Consider the following 18889-nt stretch of genomic DNA (forward strand, 5'->3'; position numbering starts at 1 on the left):
TCTTTTTCACTAAAAAGGGTTAGTTATATGGTCTTCAGAAATTATGTAATTTCATATTATTTTTTTGTTTGTTTCAAACATGCACCAGAGCAGGCCTTTCTGTCTTAAGCCTGTAAGTCCATCTTAAGAACACCAAGTTTTATTGGTCTCGCTACTTAGCGACAAGAAGTGTTAAGACGTGTCAAGAAGTGAAAAGAACCATCAAGATGTTTAGAAAAAGCAATGAAAGGGGAAAATGGCAACAAGAAGATTTTTAAATATATCTATATTTTCAACTTTGTCCTCTTCAAGGTTACACCTGCCTCATAGTATGGACATGTGTCATTATTAAATAATACAGGTATCCTATTTGTTAAATGTACCTAGCTTCTTTCTAAGATAATGATTGCTTCATGTCTACCATTTTCTATGCACAGGACTTTCGGTTGAAAGTAGTTATATTAGAGTTTTTGTCAGTGTGTGTGGATGCACAGCCTGGATTGTTTGAGATCTTCCTGAATGTACAGCCGATCAAATCTGATCCTTTGGGTCCTACTGATTCTAAGGCAAAGAAAAAGGTGAATAATATACAACTTGTTATAGATATAAGGTGTTTTACTTTTAATACCCCCCGGCCCTACAAACTAAATGTAAATGTAAAGGAGATGTGAATGTTATTGCCAGATGTGTGCAAAGGGAGATAACCCAACTGCTGTGTATTCCTGATAAGTTTACATGAACAGTTTTAGTTTGAAAGTCTTATTTCTATGATTGCCAGAAGTAGTCGATTCATTTTTATAACTGAATGGGTGTTCATCCTTAATGTCTTAGCCATGATTGCTGCAATACATGGATTTGATCTCCAGTCCAGTAAGATAAAGATAGATTTGCTGTCTTAAATCAGTACATGTATAGCAAAAATCCATCAAAGTATTGTTCTTAATCTTAAGTATGGTACATCCAACTCATATCTGGACAAATGTTGTAGCCTCCAATTTTAAAGTATATGCAAAGGTAAATTCAGTATAATAAAGCATAATTATATTGCAGATTTTGTACATTTCACAAAGAGAGGTGTCTACAGTTTAAACTGAAGCCATTCTATATACATTATATGTTTCTATGTCTAGGATTTATCTCTTGGAAAAACAAGCTGTTTGTTAACAGTGCTGGATTTAATGGAAGCCAGGAAACAGGTAAATATGTTTTCCTTCTATTGACTGGGCTGCTTAATATGACAAAAATGTAATGTTAATATAATTAAATGTAAACAAGAAAAGAGTATAATCATTTCTAAGTACTGTAGATTACATGTAGTTAATGTCAAAAACATTACTGAAGATGGCAAATAATTCGAAATTCGTGAATAAAAAAATGTTCGGTATATACTTCTCTTTAAGACAAAGTTTTTTGCTTCTTTTAATTATTGTTTCTTCATACTTGTTTTTAAAATTGTCATGCACATTCTTCATCAAAAACATGTGGTAAAGTGTGATCTGTTTTAACATTCTTACCATTTATATAAACAAACACATTCTTTCTTTGCTTTCATTCCTTTACTTTTATCATTACAGGGTAAATACCTCTGTTTACCAGACCTACTGTGTGCCTGTTTAGATTTTATCCATTCACTCTGGGCTGGTATGAGAGAAACAGCCATGGCTGTACTAAGAGAAAAGTAAGTCTAAACTTACCAATTTACTGTCTTGTATAGCTGTGGTTTATTTTCTCATTAAGGAATTGTGGATTTAAGTGATAAAAAAAACAGTGCATACAGAAAAAAAATCAACTCGGTAGTTTGTGATGTGATATTCAAGTGCCGAAATTCATAGTCTTCAGAGAGTCACAATCAGAGAGACATTTTGGTTAAGTGTTTGTGCTCCTCTGACATTAGTGTATACTTATTTCCAGAGAGACATTTTGGTTGAGTGTTTGTCATCCTCTGACATTAGGGTTTATTTATTTTCAGAGAGACATTTTGGTTGAGTATTTGTGCTCCTCTGACATTAGGGTTTATTTATTTTCAGAGAGACATTTTGGTTGAGTGTTTGTGCTCCTCTGACCAGGGATATTCCTAGTTACAGTGATAGTCAGGTAGGCTTATTATACATACATGTTTGTTTTTACATTATTAGCTCACCTGGCCATGTGAACATTTATCATGGCTTGGCATCTGTTGTTGTCATCGTCTTTGTCGTTTTTTGTTACTTTTCTTTAAAATCTTCTCTGAAACCACTGAACAGAAATTGATAAAACTTGATGACAATTTTCCTTGGCATGTCTACTCCCAAAGTTGTATATGTTATGGTCCCTCGTCAAAAAACATGCCGGCTTTTACTAAAAATAGAACATAAGGAGTGTCACCAGATATTTTTGTTTATATCTCAAAAACCATAACTGATAGAAGAAATCTGAGATGCTTTAGGCTCTTGGGCTTGAAGAGAACTATCTTCTTGTAAGATTTCAAGATAATCGATTTACTAATTTTGGAGTTAATGCCCTTTTTTTTTTGCTAATTTTACCTTTTTGGCAGTTTTTCCCTATTATTTAAAAAACAAAATCAGATTAATGATGAAATTAATTTATAAAATTTCCAGTGTTTCAGTATCTATTTTTGGTACAAATTTAAGATAAATCTGTTGACCTATCTTGGAGTTAGGGCCCTTGAAAGTGTCATTTTTAATGTTTTTATTACTTTCTGCTCCCAGAAAGTGTCATTTTGACCATTTACCCTATTTTTGCCTGTTGTTAACAAAACAATAGCAGATTGATGATTAATGTATAATTGAAAAGTATGTAAAGATCTATAATTGGTACAAAATTGGGAAAAAACTGTTAATTGCATTTTTAAATGATTTTTTGCACTTTTAGCATTGTTATTCAGTCACCTTGAGTAGAATGATGATTAATGTTAAAATGTTAAGTATCATGATAAATATTATCTGTGCAAATTTGAACAAAGGTATTTGACCATTAAGGTGTTAAACTATGTGAGTGAATCAGGCTTTGAGAGCCTCTTCTTTAACATCCATATATGTTGAGAACTTTTCTATTGTTTTCAAGTTTAATTACTTGTAAATTCTGAAATAAGACTACAAAGTTTTGAAACTCCTCTAACTGATTTGTTTGTTTATTTATTTCCTCTCCCTTCACTGTGGATTGTGTTACCTTTACAGGACCAGATTTCATAAAAAATATCCAGTTCAAATCCTTGAATTATTTTCTCAAATATCCAATTTCAAGCAATCTGATTGGTCAAAATTTCAGTTGAGAGTAATCTTAAATTTGAGATTTTGCATGAAACCCATGCCAGTGCAATTAATGTAGGATTTAAAAAAATATTATTTCAGGAAATGCTTCCTCATCAGATTAGGTCAGTGTCATTTGTGCTGAAGATCCTAGCCCAAGAAATATATTCTGTCACAAGGTTGGTATTAAGATTTTGATAAGATCATTTTGATGTATTTTTTTCTTATTCTCTGGTAAATATTGTTGACATTTGATTTTGTCATTTCATCAGAAATCATTGCTGGGATTGCTATTTTTCTGCTAGGAATTTTCTCCATTATTTAAAAAAATTACCATTGATACTAAATATCATTTCATTTTGTAAATAAAATAACTCAAACGGAAATTTTTATAAAGAATTTGAAACAAAACACATTTATTGGAGAATTGTCACGAAGTACAACTATTTGTTTTTGGAGGGAGATGGAGAGTGTGACTAAGATACATGTATTTTATCTGGTAAACAAAACAATTGAGATATTTGCAAAATGTCTGTTTGATATATCATTTCTTACAAAATTGATGATTTGTTTACTTTCTTTTATATGCCATGTTTTATTTTAGTGCGAAGTTGAACTCCAGACTGAAGAATGCTCTGAAGGATATAAGTAAAGCTGATAGATTTAAGTATTGGTCTGAGGTTAGTTGTTGATGTTTACACCATGAAAATAAATAGAGTAACATTTGTTTGATTGTTCTACATCTGTTTATATCGTTTTCATATATAGCCTAAACTATGTAAAGATATCTACACTCCTGCTTTGTCAGGGGTACATGTATGTAGTGATTGTGGCATCTGTCTAGTTGTCTGTCTGTCTGTCCACAAAGTTTTTGTAACCATATAGTAATCATTTTTCTCAGCAACTGCATATAATTATCACAAGAACTTGATTTTATATAGGTATACTATATAGTGGGATTAGATTTCAGGCTGAAACAACAAAACCTTCCTGTTCAACAACTTTGTTTATATGTTTACTATATAGTTACTGGAGACAATAGTAATTTTACATGAAGGTCATAGGTCAAGGTCATGATTTGTTGATTTTTGATTTTACTGTTACAATATTTACTTCAAATTTTGCTAACTTCTGCTTTCATATTGTTTTTGTTATCTCACAAATGACAGATCTGTATGGGTGGTTCACAGATGGAATGCTTGAGTACTGTAGTAAAACTTCTTGTTTGGAGAGAATGTCAAACCCAAGACATGTATTAATTGAATTTCATTAATTCAGCATAAAAACATGATACCTAAAGCAGATATGTCATTTCCTTTGCTTGTTGTAAAATGTATTTTGTGAAACCTGTCCAAACTGAACTGTGAAACATCCAAAAACCTGTCTAAAATGAATGGGAAAACATCTAAAAACCTGTCTAAACTGAACCATGAAACACCCAAAAACCTGTCTAAACTGAACCATGAAACATCCAAAAACCTGTCTGAACCAGACACTTTTGAAGTCTTTTCTTTCAGTTTAAATGTATTTAGAACCTTTTTAAACCATAAATCTGTCTAAACTGATCCAATGGGGTTTACTTTAGATAAGTTTCACTTTAAAAAATCATTTAAAAATAATAAAGTTGATAGATGTATGTTTTTAAAAAAGAAGGAAAAATGCTATCTGATCAGATGCACTAGAAGATTTAAGTCAATTTAAAAATGTTCTATTTCAGTACATTAAGGACTGCCTTGTGATAGAAAGTGAGAAAGAGACTACAGAAGAAAATTTGACAGAAAACCCCTGTCTGCATCTATTAATAGCATGGAAGAATTTCCTAATAACTGTTACCAAGTGTAATGTTGAGGAGATCCAGTTAACACAGGGTTTGAAGGAGTTAATTATTGTTGACCTGATAGAAGCACTCCAATCTCTGGTAGGTGTTTCTCAAAATATTTAGTGGGAAGATTTTGTTCTACTAAAGGTTAAATGTAGGTTCCAGTGACTATTTTTTAGCTTGTCCTTCATTTTGCAATTAAGGTGTCCGTTCACCCAGCCATTGCATTTTCCTGTAAGATTTCTCAACCTCTATTTTGTTGGGGAAAGGGGAACTTAGATATTTGGTATATAATTTTGCACAATGAGTTGTACTGTGTCCCCATTTCCAGGTTCCTGGTTTATCTTCTTTTTGTTTTACTGCACAACTTAATTTAACATTGATGGTTGAGTTGGGGTATTCTAAGCACACCATAACATGCAACATCTTATTACCTACAACTTCACAATCTTTGAAATGTTCTTGCTTTCTGATATTTACTACCATTAGATATTGCATCACATCATTCTACATGTATCTGTGACATCATAAACAAAAAGAATACTTACAGAGAGCAATAGGTCATTTCATGCTAAATTTTCAAGAAGTATCAGTTGGAAGTTCCGTGGGGGAACTGCTTCTTTCCACAAAATCGTAACAGTTTTCAATTATATTTTTACAGGACAACTACCTTGGGAAAGTACTGATTAGCATGAAAGGGTCTATTACATTGTACATAATGTTTTGATTTAAACTGTTAAGAAGCTGTTACTTAAGCATTTTAAAATGATATGTTTGGTCTATTTCCAGGTGTCCGAGTCCTACACAGACTTGAAAGTAAAACTAGCCCAGAATATCAGTGCCTTGCTGTTTACACTCATCAAGTTATGGACCAGGTATTACGGGTTACAATGATATGAATCTTTTAATTGATAATATGATAAATTATTCCATAGATCAACAAGAAAATTGTTATGGTAGATGATACGAATGACACCTTTCTATTACTAAGTAAAGGTTTGCTTGATTTGATGCCATACATCTTTCTGTTACTAAGTAAAGGTCTGCTTCATTTGATACCATTTTAAATTTAAGATAAAAACTTTCGGTACTGGTAAATAGTTTCAAGCTTAAAAAAAAATAGAACTGCTTTCTTTCCAAGTGTGCTTGAGTTATATGATAAAAACAGACATGGGGAAAGAAGACAATGACCTATTGTTCAACATGTCAGTATCAGATAACTTCTAAAGTCAAGTTAACTAATAGTTAATGTGATGCTCTCTTGAAATGACAGTTCATGAAAATGATGAATGTATTCTTTTTTAACTCCCAAATTCCTATGCAATTGTAGCAGTCTGACAAATAGATTAAGGATGATTAAGGAACTGGAATCTATAATCAATCAGATGTTGTCTAACAGTAAAACATTACTACCAACCATCAAACTGGGTGTCCTTGGTGCAATCACAGCTATTCTACAACATGACAGGGATAATAAAACTATTAGTAAGTAAAACTTGATATGATTAGATTTGTGTAAGGGAAAAGTAGAAGACCTGACCTTATGACTTGCATTGGGTCAGTCTATAAGACTTTGTGTAGGTGCAATGTAGATTTTGTGTTTTGTGTTTAACGTTGACTTTTCTGATGCATTATTTTCTTAAGTTTTAGTGCTTGGACAGTTTCATTATCAGATTTGTCTTAAGATATACTTATCTTTAAAAACCATTTTTTTTTCGTATTTATATATAATTCAATTTCAGATGTAAAATGCTTTCTGATTGGATAGAAAATTTTTTCCGTCATCCATTAGACCAAATTTTGTTATGTGACTTTTATGTCATCAACCCTTTTTGATGATTTACTCATTAAATTTTGATCCTGAAATTGAATTATAAGGAATGACTGTTATATTTTTTCGGTCTGTTTGAAATAACATCAGTGCCTGAGGTCCACTTTTAAAAATAACCTGCTACACAGGTAATTTTGTGTGCACCACATGATTGAGGTTATTTCTTCATAGACCGAATAAATATAAATAAGCTAGACTTTTTACATGTATTTAATGTAGATTGAAGCTTGTAAACTCTGACTATGAAATTCATTCTAGAGGCCGCAAACAGCACTCTCAGAAATTGCAAGTAATCAAGATTAATTAATGATTTTTTGTGAATTAATCCGATGGTCACACAACTTTTTATTTGAATAATGTTTCAGAATTTAAAAGACCTCAGTAAGAGAGGAAACTTCACATCTGCCCCTTGGTGAAGTTTGATGTAGATTTAAAAACAACTCTGGATTTTGATTTATTTATATATGAATCATTTAGAAAGATAAGATATGCCAAAACGCCATTTTGATATGTTTTCTTTGATTGATTAGAAACAAGATGGTTGAAAATAAATTGCTTTGAACCATACCTAATGTATTTTCTTACAGATCTTGGCAAGAATTCGGCAGTGGCAATTTTACCAACGATGTGTAGCTTGTTATTACAAAGTTGTAGAGAACTGCCTTCCCCCGGGAACCTAATGGTGAAATCTGATGATACTAGTAAAGTATTTGATGTCAAGATTAAGGTATATATATATATGTATGTTTTTGGTATCACTTAAGTCTTCAAAAAAATTGCTTAAAATTCAGATAAAGGCTAGTAAAAATTATTTAATGGTTAGGTTGAAGTTTAGTGACTATGACACTCAGTCTGAAACATTGAATGTATTTTTTTGTAAGAATCAGGCAAGATGGGAAAATTCAGAAGCATGCATGTTAAAAACCCAGTGATCTGACAATATAGTTTCACCCAAGGTGCTTTCTCTACCATTATTTCATCTATTTGCTCATAAATTTTCAATAGAATATTAGAAAAATGAGATTAATAACAGTTGTCTTCCCTTTCACTGCATTTCAGTGAAATTATAACTGAGATTACCAAACTGATATGGAAAATCTCTTTTCCTTGCTTCTGATGGTGCAAATAGTCATATGGCAGTTTTTTTATACCATGTTTCACTGATTGCCTGATTCTTACAGGGACTGAAACTTAATAAATAAAATAATAAAGTTTCTACGAAAATCTCCGAACGAAGATAACTTACAGTCAGCTTAGTAAATTTTTTCAGAATTTTAAGTTTTCTACCTGCCAATGGAAATATGTAACAAAAACAACTATCCCATACCAAAATTGCACTTCACCCTTGTAATGGGAAAGTTGAATCCTTGAACACTGCATACATGTACTTATCCTTTTATTCATTATATATGTGGAAATTGAATATATGAAGTTTTATATAGTTGTTTTTACATAGATCAAAGTGTGTCAAAATGCAAGATTTGTTTCCCTGTGTATATTTTGCAACTTGAAACAATTAGTGATGATATTTTTGAAAGGTACATTTAGACATAGAAACTATAAATCATTGGCAAGTCAAAGAAGGTCTGGAAAATGAAAATGTGGTTAATATTATTTTTTTTATTTAATTATAATGTTTTGTCCTTTCAGCTGCAAATAGTGACTTGTTGCCTGATACAGGAAATAGTACTACAGTGTGATCGAGTAGAAGTCTGGTTACCTGTTATACAGGAGAATCTGGTCCTATCTACTCTCCTTTCCTCTATGGAGATGTACATCAGGGTGAGCATGGACTAACTTCCAATTTCTTTAGAAAAACTTTCGTGTTCCATGCAGAAATGATTTTGGCATGGTGTGCAGTAATTTATCAAAGACTTATAAAATAGTTTTGAATGCCTAAAATTAATTACAAGTTAATATTTTAATGTTTTGGAAATTCCTATTTGTTGAAATACTTATGCATTTAATTGTCAGTTTTTCAATGTTTTGTCAAAATTTCTTTGATACCTCGTCCATCAAGGATAAATACTTTCCTAGTGAAAATATACATTAGTTTATATGATTTTTATACACTGCCACACAAAGTGTTGATTTATTTATCTGTCTGTCCCCCAACAATTTCCAAATGATGACTTGAGAACTGATTAATGAATTTTTATGAAACTGTACAGATGTTAAGTACCATATAAAACTGGTCAAGTTTAGATTTTAGCAAATTCAAAATGTAATTTTTTGATTAAGGCTGTTTTGAAAATTTTGTCATCACCTTTTTTCACATTGATGTGGTGTGGTATCACTTACTGTTCCATTTATGCCCTATTTTTTAAAAGGGTTCATTCAAAAATTATTTTCCTTACTACAGGCCAGACAAGCTCTGAGTTATGTTCATGCTGCCTTTCTCTTGTTACTGACAATAGCTAGAAATGAAAAGGTAAGTAAAGGTCTTTTGATATATGTATGACCTGTATGACCTCACTTTATAGAAGGGTATGACTATGAGATTTTAATGCTAAATTGTACATATAGCTGACATAATTAGAAAGTATGTTTAGATAGATGTAATAATTTGTTCTTTTACTTTTAAGAACATGCAGTTATGTGTAATGAATACATACTGCATTTTAGTCTGTTCATATTATACCCCCATTCAACAAGTGAGTGGTATTTTGGCATCACCTTGTCTGTCGGTCCATCTGTATAAATTTCTTCCCAATTTTCCTCACCCTGAATAGATGGATTGATCATAAATTTGGTATGTGGCTTTATATGGATGGAGCATACATTGGGAGCAATTATGGTTGCCTTATGATATTAACTTCCTGTTTCTTACGGCTTTATTTGTTCACCATGATAGAGAAATTTTCATCTGATACTAAAACTTACACTGCTACTGATTTTTTATATAGTGTGTTTTGGATATCAACTCTCGGTACCAGTAGGGGTATACCTAGCAAAATTACACATGAACTTTATGTATTTATTTTTTCAGTGGAGTAATAAATCTAACAATGCTATATATATATTTAAGTTTCAATTTCCTCTTTATTAAGTAACTCCAATTAAAACACAAGGAACAAGGTACATTAAGAGCTGTTTTTGGTCTCCTACTAGTCTGAAGTTCTATACATGGTAATAGAATGATGCCAATACACCTATTGTTTGTCTGACTTCCTGGTTTTTTCCAAAACAAACAAAAAAACTAGTTTATGAGTGATTATGACCCAGTTGTACTGTACAGGATATTTATATTAGGAAATTCCAGTTCATGTTTACCACATTTTCAGCATGTTAAAGTTTGCTTTGACTCATACGTCAATTTTCACAAAACTGACTGTGTAATTCTAAGGCCAAATAAAAAAATATCCTAGATTCTCATCCCCTCCCAACCCAAATTTGTTCACACTCCCCAAAAATTATATTTTGATGTTATGCCCAATTTAGGTCAATTTCTTTTAAGTTGATGGCATTTTTCACTTAAATTGATAAAAAAATGAAAAATATAATTCACCCGCCCAGCCGTAATTTAGAAAAATGTTGGAATTAGAATATAAGAATTTCTTAATGATAGCCGAACCTGTAAATGTATTTCAACCATTGGCCAGTACTGACAAGGTTTGTTATAAATCATATACAGAAGATATAACTACATACCAGACAATGGCAACCAAATGATCTGGTTGTTCCCTATTATTGTTAAGTATAATTTCAGGGTGCTGAATCAGTGGTAATGAGTGGTTTAGTACAACACACATGTTTGTCTGTTATTTTTTTGTATCAGAAAGAAACTGAATTCTTCCCTAAAGTATTATCTGGTACTAAGGTAAGTCCCCTTTAGTAATAAGGTTACTTCATAAGTTGATTATTTTATCCATGAGGCCAAAAAAAAAAAATAAGTGTGTTTACTGTCACCTGAAAAAAATTTGGGTTGGTAAGTCAGTTTTGTGTGTGTGTGTGTTTTTTTATTTAATAGTCTCTGGAGATTGCTATTTTGTACAAAAATCATTGTGTTCCGTTTCAGATCAGGGACAAGATTTCCAGAAATTAAAATTTTCCAAAGAAAAGTTATTAGTTAAAAAAATAGGGTTGGTCAGGGAACAGTTAACACACAATTTGTTTTTGGCCTGACATGCCTACCTGTTGGCTGTTGCTTCTGTGAATTAGCACAGTAAAGATGCAACTCAGCTTGTGCGACAAGTGCAAAGCACCAGGGCTTTCATTATCATCTCAGTGAACAGGCTTAATAGAGAAAATGGACTGTCTGCACCTTCAAAATGTATCAAAGGGGCAATGGGGCCCATTGTGATTTGGGACCGTCCATTTCTACTTTTTGAACTGTCTACATTTTGACAGTAGCTGGTTCTTAATGAAACCTGTGAGCAGGGTTTTTAAGATTTGTCAAACTTTCTCATCCTGAAATGCATGAAATACCCGACATAGGAAGCTAAACCATAATCAGTCAATCCCTTGTCATTCATCAAAGCTGTGGCCATAGAAATATAATTTAACATCTTGTCCCCCACCACATAACTTATGTTGCCTACATGTTAGTTTTTATGAATGCGAGATAAACACCCTTCAAACCTGATGTCTATGTCTAAAAAGAATGACATTGAATAAAAAATTTTTTTTCTATACAAACAATTGGGCACTGATCTTGTGTAATCTCTTGTAACTTACAGCCAAAGGAGTCACCGTCCAGCATTGAAGAAAAGACTCAGTGGCACACAGTTTATTGCGTTTGTCTGGATCTGTACGGAACACTCCTAGGACTACTTAAATATTCCTTCCTGGAAGATTCTCTTAACTTTGTTGGTGCACATCAAGACAGAATGCAAGAGGTAGATGTACATATATTGTAACTATTTTACTACTTGTCTCTGCTATACTATATGTTAATAAATATGTAATTTCATATTGGCCCTGTTATAGCTTTGAGGTCTGTCATATTGGTCGAGCTGTCGAGGCCAGTATGATTGACCAAAACCGATAACAGGGCCAATATGAAATTACATATTTATTGACAATTTTATTAACCAACTCAACTAGATGATTTGTAGAACAGTTGTTTTCGTGTTTTACCAAGAACTTGTAGGTTTATTTGCATTATTCAGTCTTAAATATCCTTTTTGTATAAAATGGTAAGATATTTTTGTGTTCCTGCAGGAAGTTAAGATGCCGTATTGGCTACATATAGATGCCCGGTTGGATTTCATATCAATTGGTCAGTTTTTGACATATTTTAATGTATTTTGGGTAGTTGGTTAATAAAATCTGTATATGAATAGGTACATAATGCTAAATTTTGAGAACTTGTGTATTTTTATACCCTAGCTTTGAGAAGAGGGGGTATACTGTTTTAGCTCTGTCTTCATAACCAGAACTTCTACTATATTTTTCTTGGGAATTACTGATTGCAGACACTTGATATTTGGTATGCAGCCTCAGCTAATGGTTTTAAACTGCACATACAGATTTTGGTCATGTAGGACAGCTACTTCCTGCTTACCAATTTTAGGAAGAAAACATTTTTGGGGAAGGTGGGGTTATCATTTTAGAAATAAAACATTTTTTGGGGGGGAGGTGGGGTTATACTCCTTGAGTAGTAGCTCACAGATCCCTTATCTGTTTTTATTTTTTTTTTATATTTGCTAGGATTTAAATTTTTTACTTGATAAAGTTGGAATTACATTCTCCCTCTTTACTTCTAGAGACTCTAAAATAAAAATAAAGTAATGAATATGTAGTAATTTGCAATATTTTCTAATTATTTTTGCTTTGAGAGATAAAACTGTTTTTGTTGTGTTTTGTAGTGTTTGGAGAGGGCTAGGATTACAATGACAGATGCTGCGATGTTGGAGGCTGAGAAAACTTGTGCATTTATAAATCTACTATCAATGTTTAACAGAGAATGGAGGTTACACTTAGGAGAATCATTAATCAAATTACAGGTTGGCTGTATTTATTGTATCAGTAGGGCCTATAAGTCTTGTTACTGAATATTTCTCTGTCACAATACTTGAAATCATTCTAAACCAAAGGCTGATTTGCATTTAGTTTGTACTCCAGACCCAGCATCGAAAAACTTTAAAATGTACTTAAGTCTGAGAAAATTTTTAACTGTGATATCATCAGTTTCAAAGTCTCTGATTGGAGTTACCATTGAAGTTAAGAATATTCTCACTTAATAATTTTTTTAACTTTGTAGTGCCAGGGCTAGTAGGGGTGAAACAATACAGTTACCTCACGTTACAGTACTTATCGTTTTGCTTCCAAACGGTACTAAATGTATTACTTTCGATATGATACAATACATTTTTACAGTTTTGTGATTTTAACTATATTTATGGAATTTGAATCCAAAGTACTTTCAAAAGTATGATAGGAATGTAGCAAGAGGATCTTTTATCTGTATTTGATCAGTTTTTATCCATTCTGGCTCTGCCTAGCCATCTGAGATGGCCAAGTTTTTAATGAACTTAATTCTAATTTCCACATCGAAGATTTCTCATGGGGAAATAACAAAAATAATTACCTTCCGTCCATGGCAAGTATGGAATCTGAAATTTGACTAGTTGCAGAGTGTACCAAAAATGGAAAAAAACACCATTGTTTTTTGGTACCCTGGAATATCGTTTCACCCCTAAGGGCTAGGTACGCGAGTACAATGCATAGTCATCAGAACATTCTTTTTTTTTTATATTACCAAACCTTGAATCTATAGTGTAGAAATAGTTTATTGTACTGAAGCATCATATTTTTATCATCATATTTATGCATTGGAGTTATCGTTTATAATGGAATTTTTAATACAGGCACGTTGTATGCTTTTGAATTGGAGCTTGGAACCAATTCTGGTGCGTTGAGGGGATCACATGACAAGACTTATAAGCCATATACGATTTTATGTACATGTACATACATTGTATATATTCTCCTATACTGATGCCTATATGTCATTAAGGCAGATCATACCTATTACATGGAGTATAATTTTCTGTCATCTTGCAAAATCATACAGACATATATGTTTTCACTTAAAAAATGTTGCCAACATAATGTATTTAATTCTTTTTATTTAAACTTGGTTTGGTATAATTACAAATGTGAATTGTAAAAACCCTTGTTTAAGGAGTCAGAGGTCACTTAAGTGTTCTTTATATAAATTCACAAGAAATTCTAATATCAGTTTTTAAATAGTTCGTGAAATAGTGAAAATGTCTTACCGAATCCTTATAAAATTTTGCAAAAAAAATGCCTTGATTAATTTAGGGCTCAATAATCTCAAAATCACTTTAAGTGCTCTATGTGTTTTACATTAAAATTCTTAAGAATGGTCTGGTATCCATGTTATTTATGGATATGATAAAAAAAAATTATTTTTCAATAGTACTCTCTACCTTAATTGATATTTCAGACAAGTTTAATGTACATGACTCAGACATTTGTGGCATTTCTGATGAGACCAAGATATTTACAGCAGATTCTGGAGGTTAGTGGATCTTTTAATGCAATGGAGGGTCTTAGGGATGGTCTGCATCTGTCTGTCTGTCCACAGGTACTTGGTGGGCACAACTGTTGAGACCAGTGATCAGATTTTGTATTGTGGATTGATTATACTTGACCATCTTAAAGTATTACTTCGAGTTACAAACTTTATGTGCAAGGGTCTAGAAACGGTAAAAAATGCCAGTCATTGACTGATAAATTTTACAAATGACCGTCGAATATTTTGCTATATCGGACATAAATTGTCAACCCTTATAAATTAGTGTGCGGGGTTTTATAAGTGTATAAACATCCTGTCTACCTAGGAGATTTGATCATACATTTATTACTCGATTGAATTTAAATTAAGAAAAAGATTTAAAAATACGTCATTTTCCAACGGATCTTTGACAGAGTGGTACAAAAGGACATGGTGCTGATATTGCGAATCAGTCGTAGTCTGTAATTGTTAATTTATCCATTGAATCTTTTTAACACAGAATTCAACAACCCATTTAAATCAATATACAAAATGTATTTGTGATTTTCTTGTATAAATAATAAACTTTTCTTTTCATCACTTGGAAGTCTTCGGCTGGTTGCCAATGTAATGGAAAAGTCCGAGAGATACAATGTTTTGTTTACATCCATGTGTGTTGGAAACCGAACTCATTAGCTGGTTCAGATATTTTGTAAAAGACAGAGTATGTGATGCAATAACACAAATTCCAATATTTATCTAAACAAATAACTAAAAAAAAAGTTGTGTTTTTTTTTAAGTTTATTCTCGATCTGAGCATGTTTAAGACTGACACAATCGTCTGCTGATTGATAAGAATGACAGACATGTGCAGTCAAAATTTCCAGACTTTTGCTTATGAGATATAAATGTATGGGGCTAAATACATGTTTGACAAATTTCAACAGCAGTGGAAGGGGTGCATGAATATGTGTTGCGATTCTGTTATTAAAAATATATGATAAAGATCTATAACTAGTGAAAACTACCTTGATGATCTGGAAACATTCTATCAAGTAAGGTACACCCAGACTGTCTTTTTATGACTACTCAGTAAAAGTTAATTAGCTAAACAGAATGATGATTTGTGTTTTGTTGTAATGAATGTTTACTGAAAAAGTATTTGTATCAATCTACAACATAACTACAGTCAACAACGTGAATATGCTGACCATATGCAAGTTAGAATTTTTGGATGGGTCTAGTCTTACTTTAAACTCTAGCAATACTTATCTTCAGTTCATGGCATTGTCTTCATAGTGTAATATATATATATTTTAGTTATGTTTTTGAGAGACAGTGTCTTTTTTCACTTTGTCTAGCAAATGTTAATTTTTAATACTGCTCACATAACTGAGAGCATCGTCCAGTCTTGTAAGACTGTATTGAATGAATTGCATTTTAGTTCTCTTATCTTTGTTTATGTTGATAATTTTCCAGCAACAGAATGGCCAGCAGACATCACAAAGAAGGAGTTTATCACCAATACTTCAGCAACAAACATCCTTAGAAGATATAGATAAACCGTGTTCCCAGGTTGTTCATATCCAACACAGAATGTTAGATGTTCTGGCCCATAGTCTGTCATCACTTAAAAAGTTCACTCCAGATTTGTGTGAAATTATGTATGAGCAGGTATGATACATGGATGATATATAGATTGAAATACTTGTCAAAATCAAGTTTTAATTAGGGTGATCGGAATAATCACTCCAGAGTAAAAGGCCCTTCATAAAAGTAATACATGGAAAATGTAAATGTACTTGGGGCTGTTCCAATAAAACATATGAGGGACAGGGGAAGGTATTTTTATTCTTTGTATATGGGTAGTTGTTCAGGTCTCTTGACAAAAAAGTAATTTTAATACAAAACATCAAAAGAACTTCTATGGGTGACTCCCCTGGTGAAAAAGTGCCTTCCCTTGGTACCTTATCTTGTAATATGGAATAGCCCTTATTTTAGAACAGAGTGAGGATTTTTTTGTGTTGTGCTGCAACATGCATGTAGAATGAAAATGGATCTGTCTGCCTGACATTGCCAGTGATTCACCTTTTACATTTATTTGTAGATTTTGATATGGTTATACTTTTATGGCCTCAAAATTAAGTTAGATTTTGAGTGTTATGATGTCATATTTTGGCAGAGTTGTTGCCCTTTGTTGACAAAGCAGAGAATATATGAACGCTATTCTTTAATGTTTATCTAGAATAAGATTTGGTGGTTGATAATTTCAGAGTATGGATTATAGTGAGTTTGAGCCATACCTTGCAATGGCATTCAGTGGACCCTCTCCAGATCAAGACTGTCTGCCATCATTTGGAACATTTACTTCATGTATCAGAGATGTCTGTGTAAAAATGTTGATGAAGGTAAAATTCAATCATGTGTATGATGATTTTTACACATGGACGGCAGGTGGTATAATGTATATGCAACAGTAAAATGCATGGTATATCCACAATGCTCCTCCTAAAGCAAAGAAAGAATATTTGCCAATCAAAAATACATGTATCAAGTTGAAGATTCTAAAGTAAGTGAAAAACCTACATGCAGTGATTTAGCTAGCGCTCGTTATTTTCGCCATTTACGAAAGGATTTAATAAACGACGAAAATGTTTTAGATACTTAAAATTTGAAATATGTATAAAAAAAATTACATTCAAAAAGTATTTGAGATAAATTTTCGTCACCTTAAATAAAAATGTTGTTAAAGACTGTCAATCGAAAGTTACATAATTTCACCTGGCCTTACGCTCTGACAAGTTTATGACCCCAAGCTTGGTAATTACCTGGTCAACGAGGTGTGAAATACATTCTATTGTTGTTAACATGGCATCCCTGATATGTGCACCATTAATAATCCTTTAAAATAACAACAATTTATGAATCGTTTGATCATTAGGACCATGAAAAATAATGCCAGGGTTCTCGCTCAACCTCAGCCAAAAAAAAGCCTCGAGTTGACTCGAGACATTTCTGCTTTTAAGTACGTTAAAAATACAACTTATATATATTAAGGATTAGTCGTGTTAAGTGATTTCGATCTTTAACGGATACCGACCGATTTTACTCCCATATAGAAACAAACCCTTTGCGAACCTCGCAACATATGTAGCTATCTATTTTTAGAAATTTAAATGCACACAAAACAATTGTCTACGATGTGTGACTGGTCATCTCATGGATTTCAATTAATTTTAACGCAATAGTGGACAGTTAGGAAGTATTAATCAATGATAAATGTATTCTAAGATTCTCTTTTCTTCTTTAAACGAAATCACAATGATTACGAACGTCTTCAATTCTACCCATGATCTGGGGTAAAAGGTCACTAAAAAATTACCACCCAGCAGTTAGATATCACGCAGCAACCGCTTACAGAGTGCAACATTCTACAGTTGACTATGCCAATGTGGCCAACCTCCTTTCTATCTGTCTAGTTTCTGCGTTATCTTGTGGTGACTGAGAGGGGATTTAGTAGGTACTATCTGATCAAGACCTATCTTAAGAACAGACTTGAGGTTTCATCAATCAATTCTCTTCTTAAGATCTGTCTCTATCCTTCTGATTTGAGGAGTTATAGGTTGAAGATGGCATTTGAGGTGTGGTGTTTGGCAAAGGACAGGATGATTATCTCTTATTAGTTGTCAGGTCATACCATAATATTAGCTTATGTCAAATGGTAGCTATTTTTAGTCTGAATGCATCAAAGCTTTGTCATGATGTAAAAAATAATTCTATTTTACTATTTTTTTAATAGTAACTGTTTTATTTTATTAAGTAACACACATTTTTTTATAGAAAATAATAGTTATTTTGTTGTATGCCTGTATCTGTAAACTTAAAATAAATATATTTAAGAGTGTTTATGTCTTTAGTTTATGACACTATTGACTATTTACAAAATTCTGCTGCCCATAATATGTCGTTCGTGCTCTACGCAAAGGTGACTAAAGCCCTCAAAATCCTAGCTTAAACCCTGTACATGCATGTACCAAGAATTCTTTCAGATGTCAGACTAAAACTCAAAATATGTTGTATATCAATATGTGACATTTAAACCAAACTGAAATCACTTCAGGTACAAGTAAGCTTTCTTTTAAAAAGCAGTTCTGACCTATATGTAAGGTATCAACTTCAGTGCATGTTCCAGATCTGTAAATTTTCCTTTTGAAATGTCTTACATTGTTTGGCATTCTATCATCAGAATTTTATGTGCTTGAAGTGTATTATTCAACTTTTTTACTGCATTTTTTATGCTCAAATGTATTTTATTTTTAGAAACATGAGGCTAAATCACCGCACAAAACTTCCGAAGAAAATCTTGCTGAGAATATTCCTAAGTAAGTTTTTTTTCAGTTCTTTCCAAGTAAAGATCATTTATTAAAAATAAAACATGGTTGATGGTAAAAGAAAAAAGTTTAAATATGGCTGTCTGATGTTAATTAATCATTAGATAGCCCCTTATGACTGTAAACCAAGTTAACTGAAGGATGAATGTAAAGGCT

General features: G+C 32.3%; 1 protein-coding gene across 4 annotated transcripts in view; it reads left to right on the forward strand.

Annotated features, from left to right (window-relative positions):
- Positions 1–18889, forward strand: part of LOC148611808 (nucleoporin NUP188-like) — a 50675-nt gene that overhangs the window by 30163 nt on the left and 1623 nt on the right. Inside the window, exons 30-48 of one of the 4 annotated variants that reach the window (XR_015924214.1) lie at positions 417–557; positions 1110–1175; positions 1554–1657; positions 2007–2073; positions 3330–3406; positions 3832–3907; positions 4945–5145; positions 5836–5921; positions 6377–6531; positions 7465–7604; positions 8528–8659; positions 9240–9308; positions 11557–11715; positions 12688–12825; positions 14292–14366; positions 14951–15066; positions 15822–16016; positions 16616–16750; positions 18663–18724. Coding sequence is in view for 3 of the 4 variants with exons in the window: in XM_088592706.1 (XP_088448832.1) it covers positions 417–557; positions 1110–1175; positions 1554–1657; positions 2007–2073; positions 3330–3406; positions 3832–3907; positions 4945–5145; positions 5836–5921; positions 6377–6531; positions 7465–7604; positions 8528–8659; positions 9240–9308; positions 10587–10697; positions 11557–11715; positions 12688–12825; positions 14292–14366; positions 15822–16016; positions 16616–16750; positions 18663–18724 (2189 nt within the window). In the remaining variant the exon portion in view is untranslated. Of the gene's footprint in view, positions 1–416; positions 558–1109; positions 1176–1553; positions 1658–2006; positions 2074–3329; positions 3407–3831; positions 3908–4944; positions 5146–5835; positions 5922–6376; positions 6532–7464; positions 7605–8527; positions 8660–9239; positions 9309–10586; positions 10698–11556; positions 11716–12687; positions 12826–14291; positions 14367–14950; positions 15067–15821; positions 16017–16615; positions 16751–18662; positions 18725–18889 lie in introns of those variants that run through there. The other 3 variants (XM_088592706.1, XM_088592708.1, XM_088592709.1) reach the window with 3 other exon arrangements.

This window comes from Perna viridis, chromosome 7 (genome assembly GCF_037379345.1).
Source record: "Perna viridis isolate PV_CMFRI_1.1 ecotype Kerala chromosome 7, ASM3737934v1, whole genome shotgun sequence".
NCBI classification, from domain to species: Eukaryota; Metazoa; Mollusca; class Bivalvia; order Mytilida; family Mytilidae; genus Perna; species Perna viridis.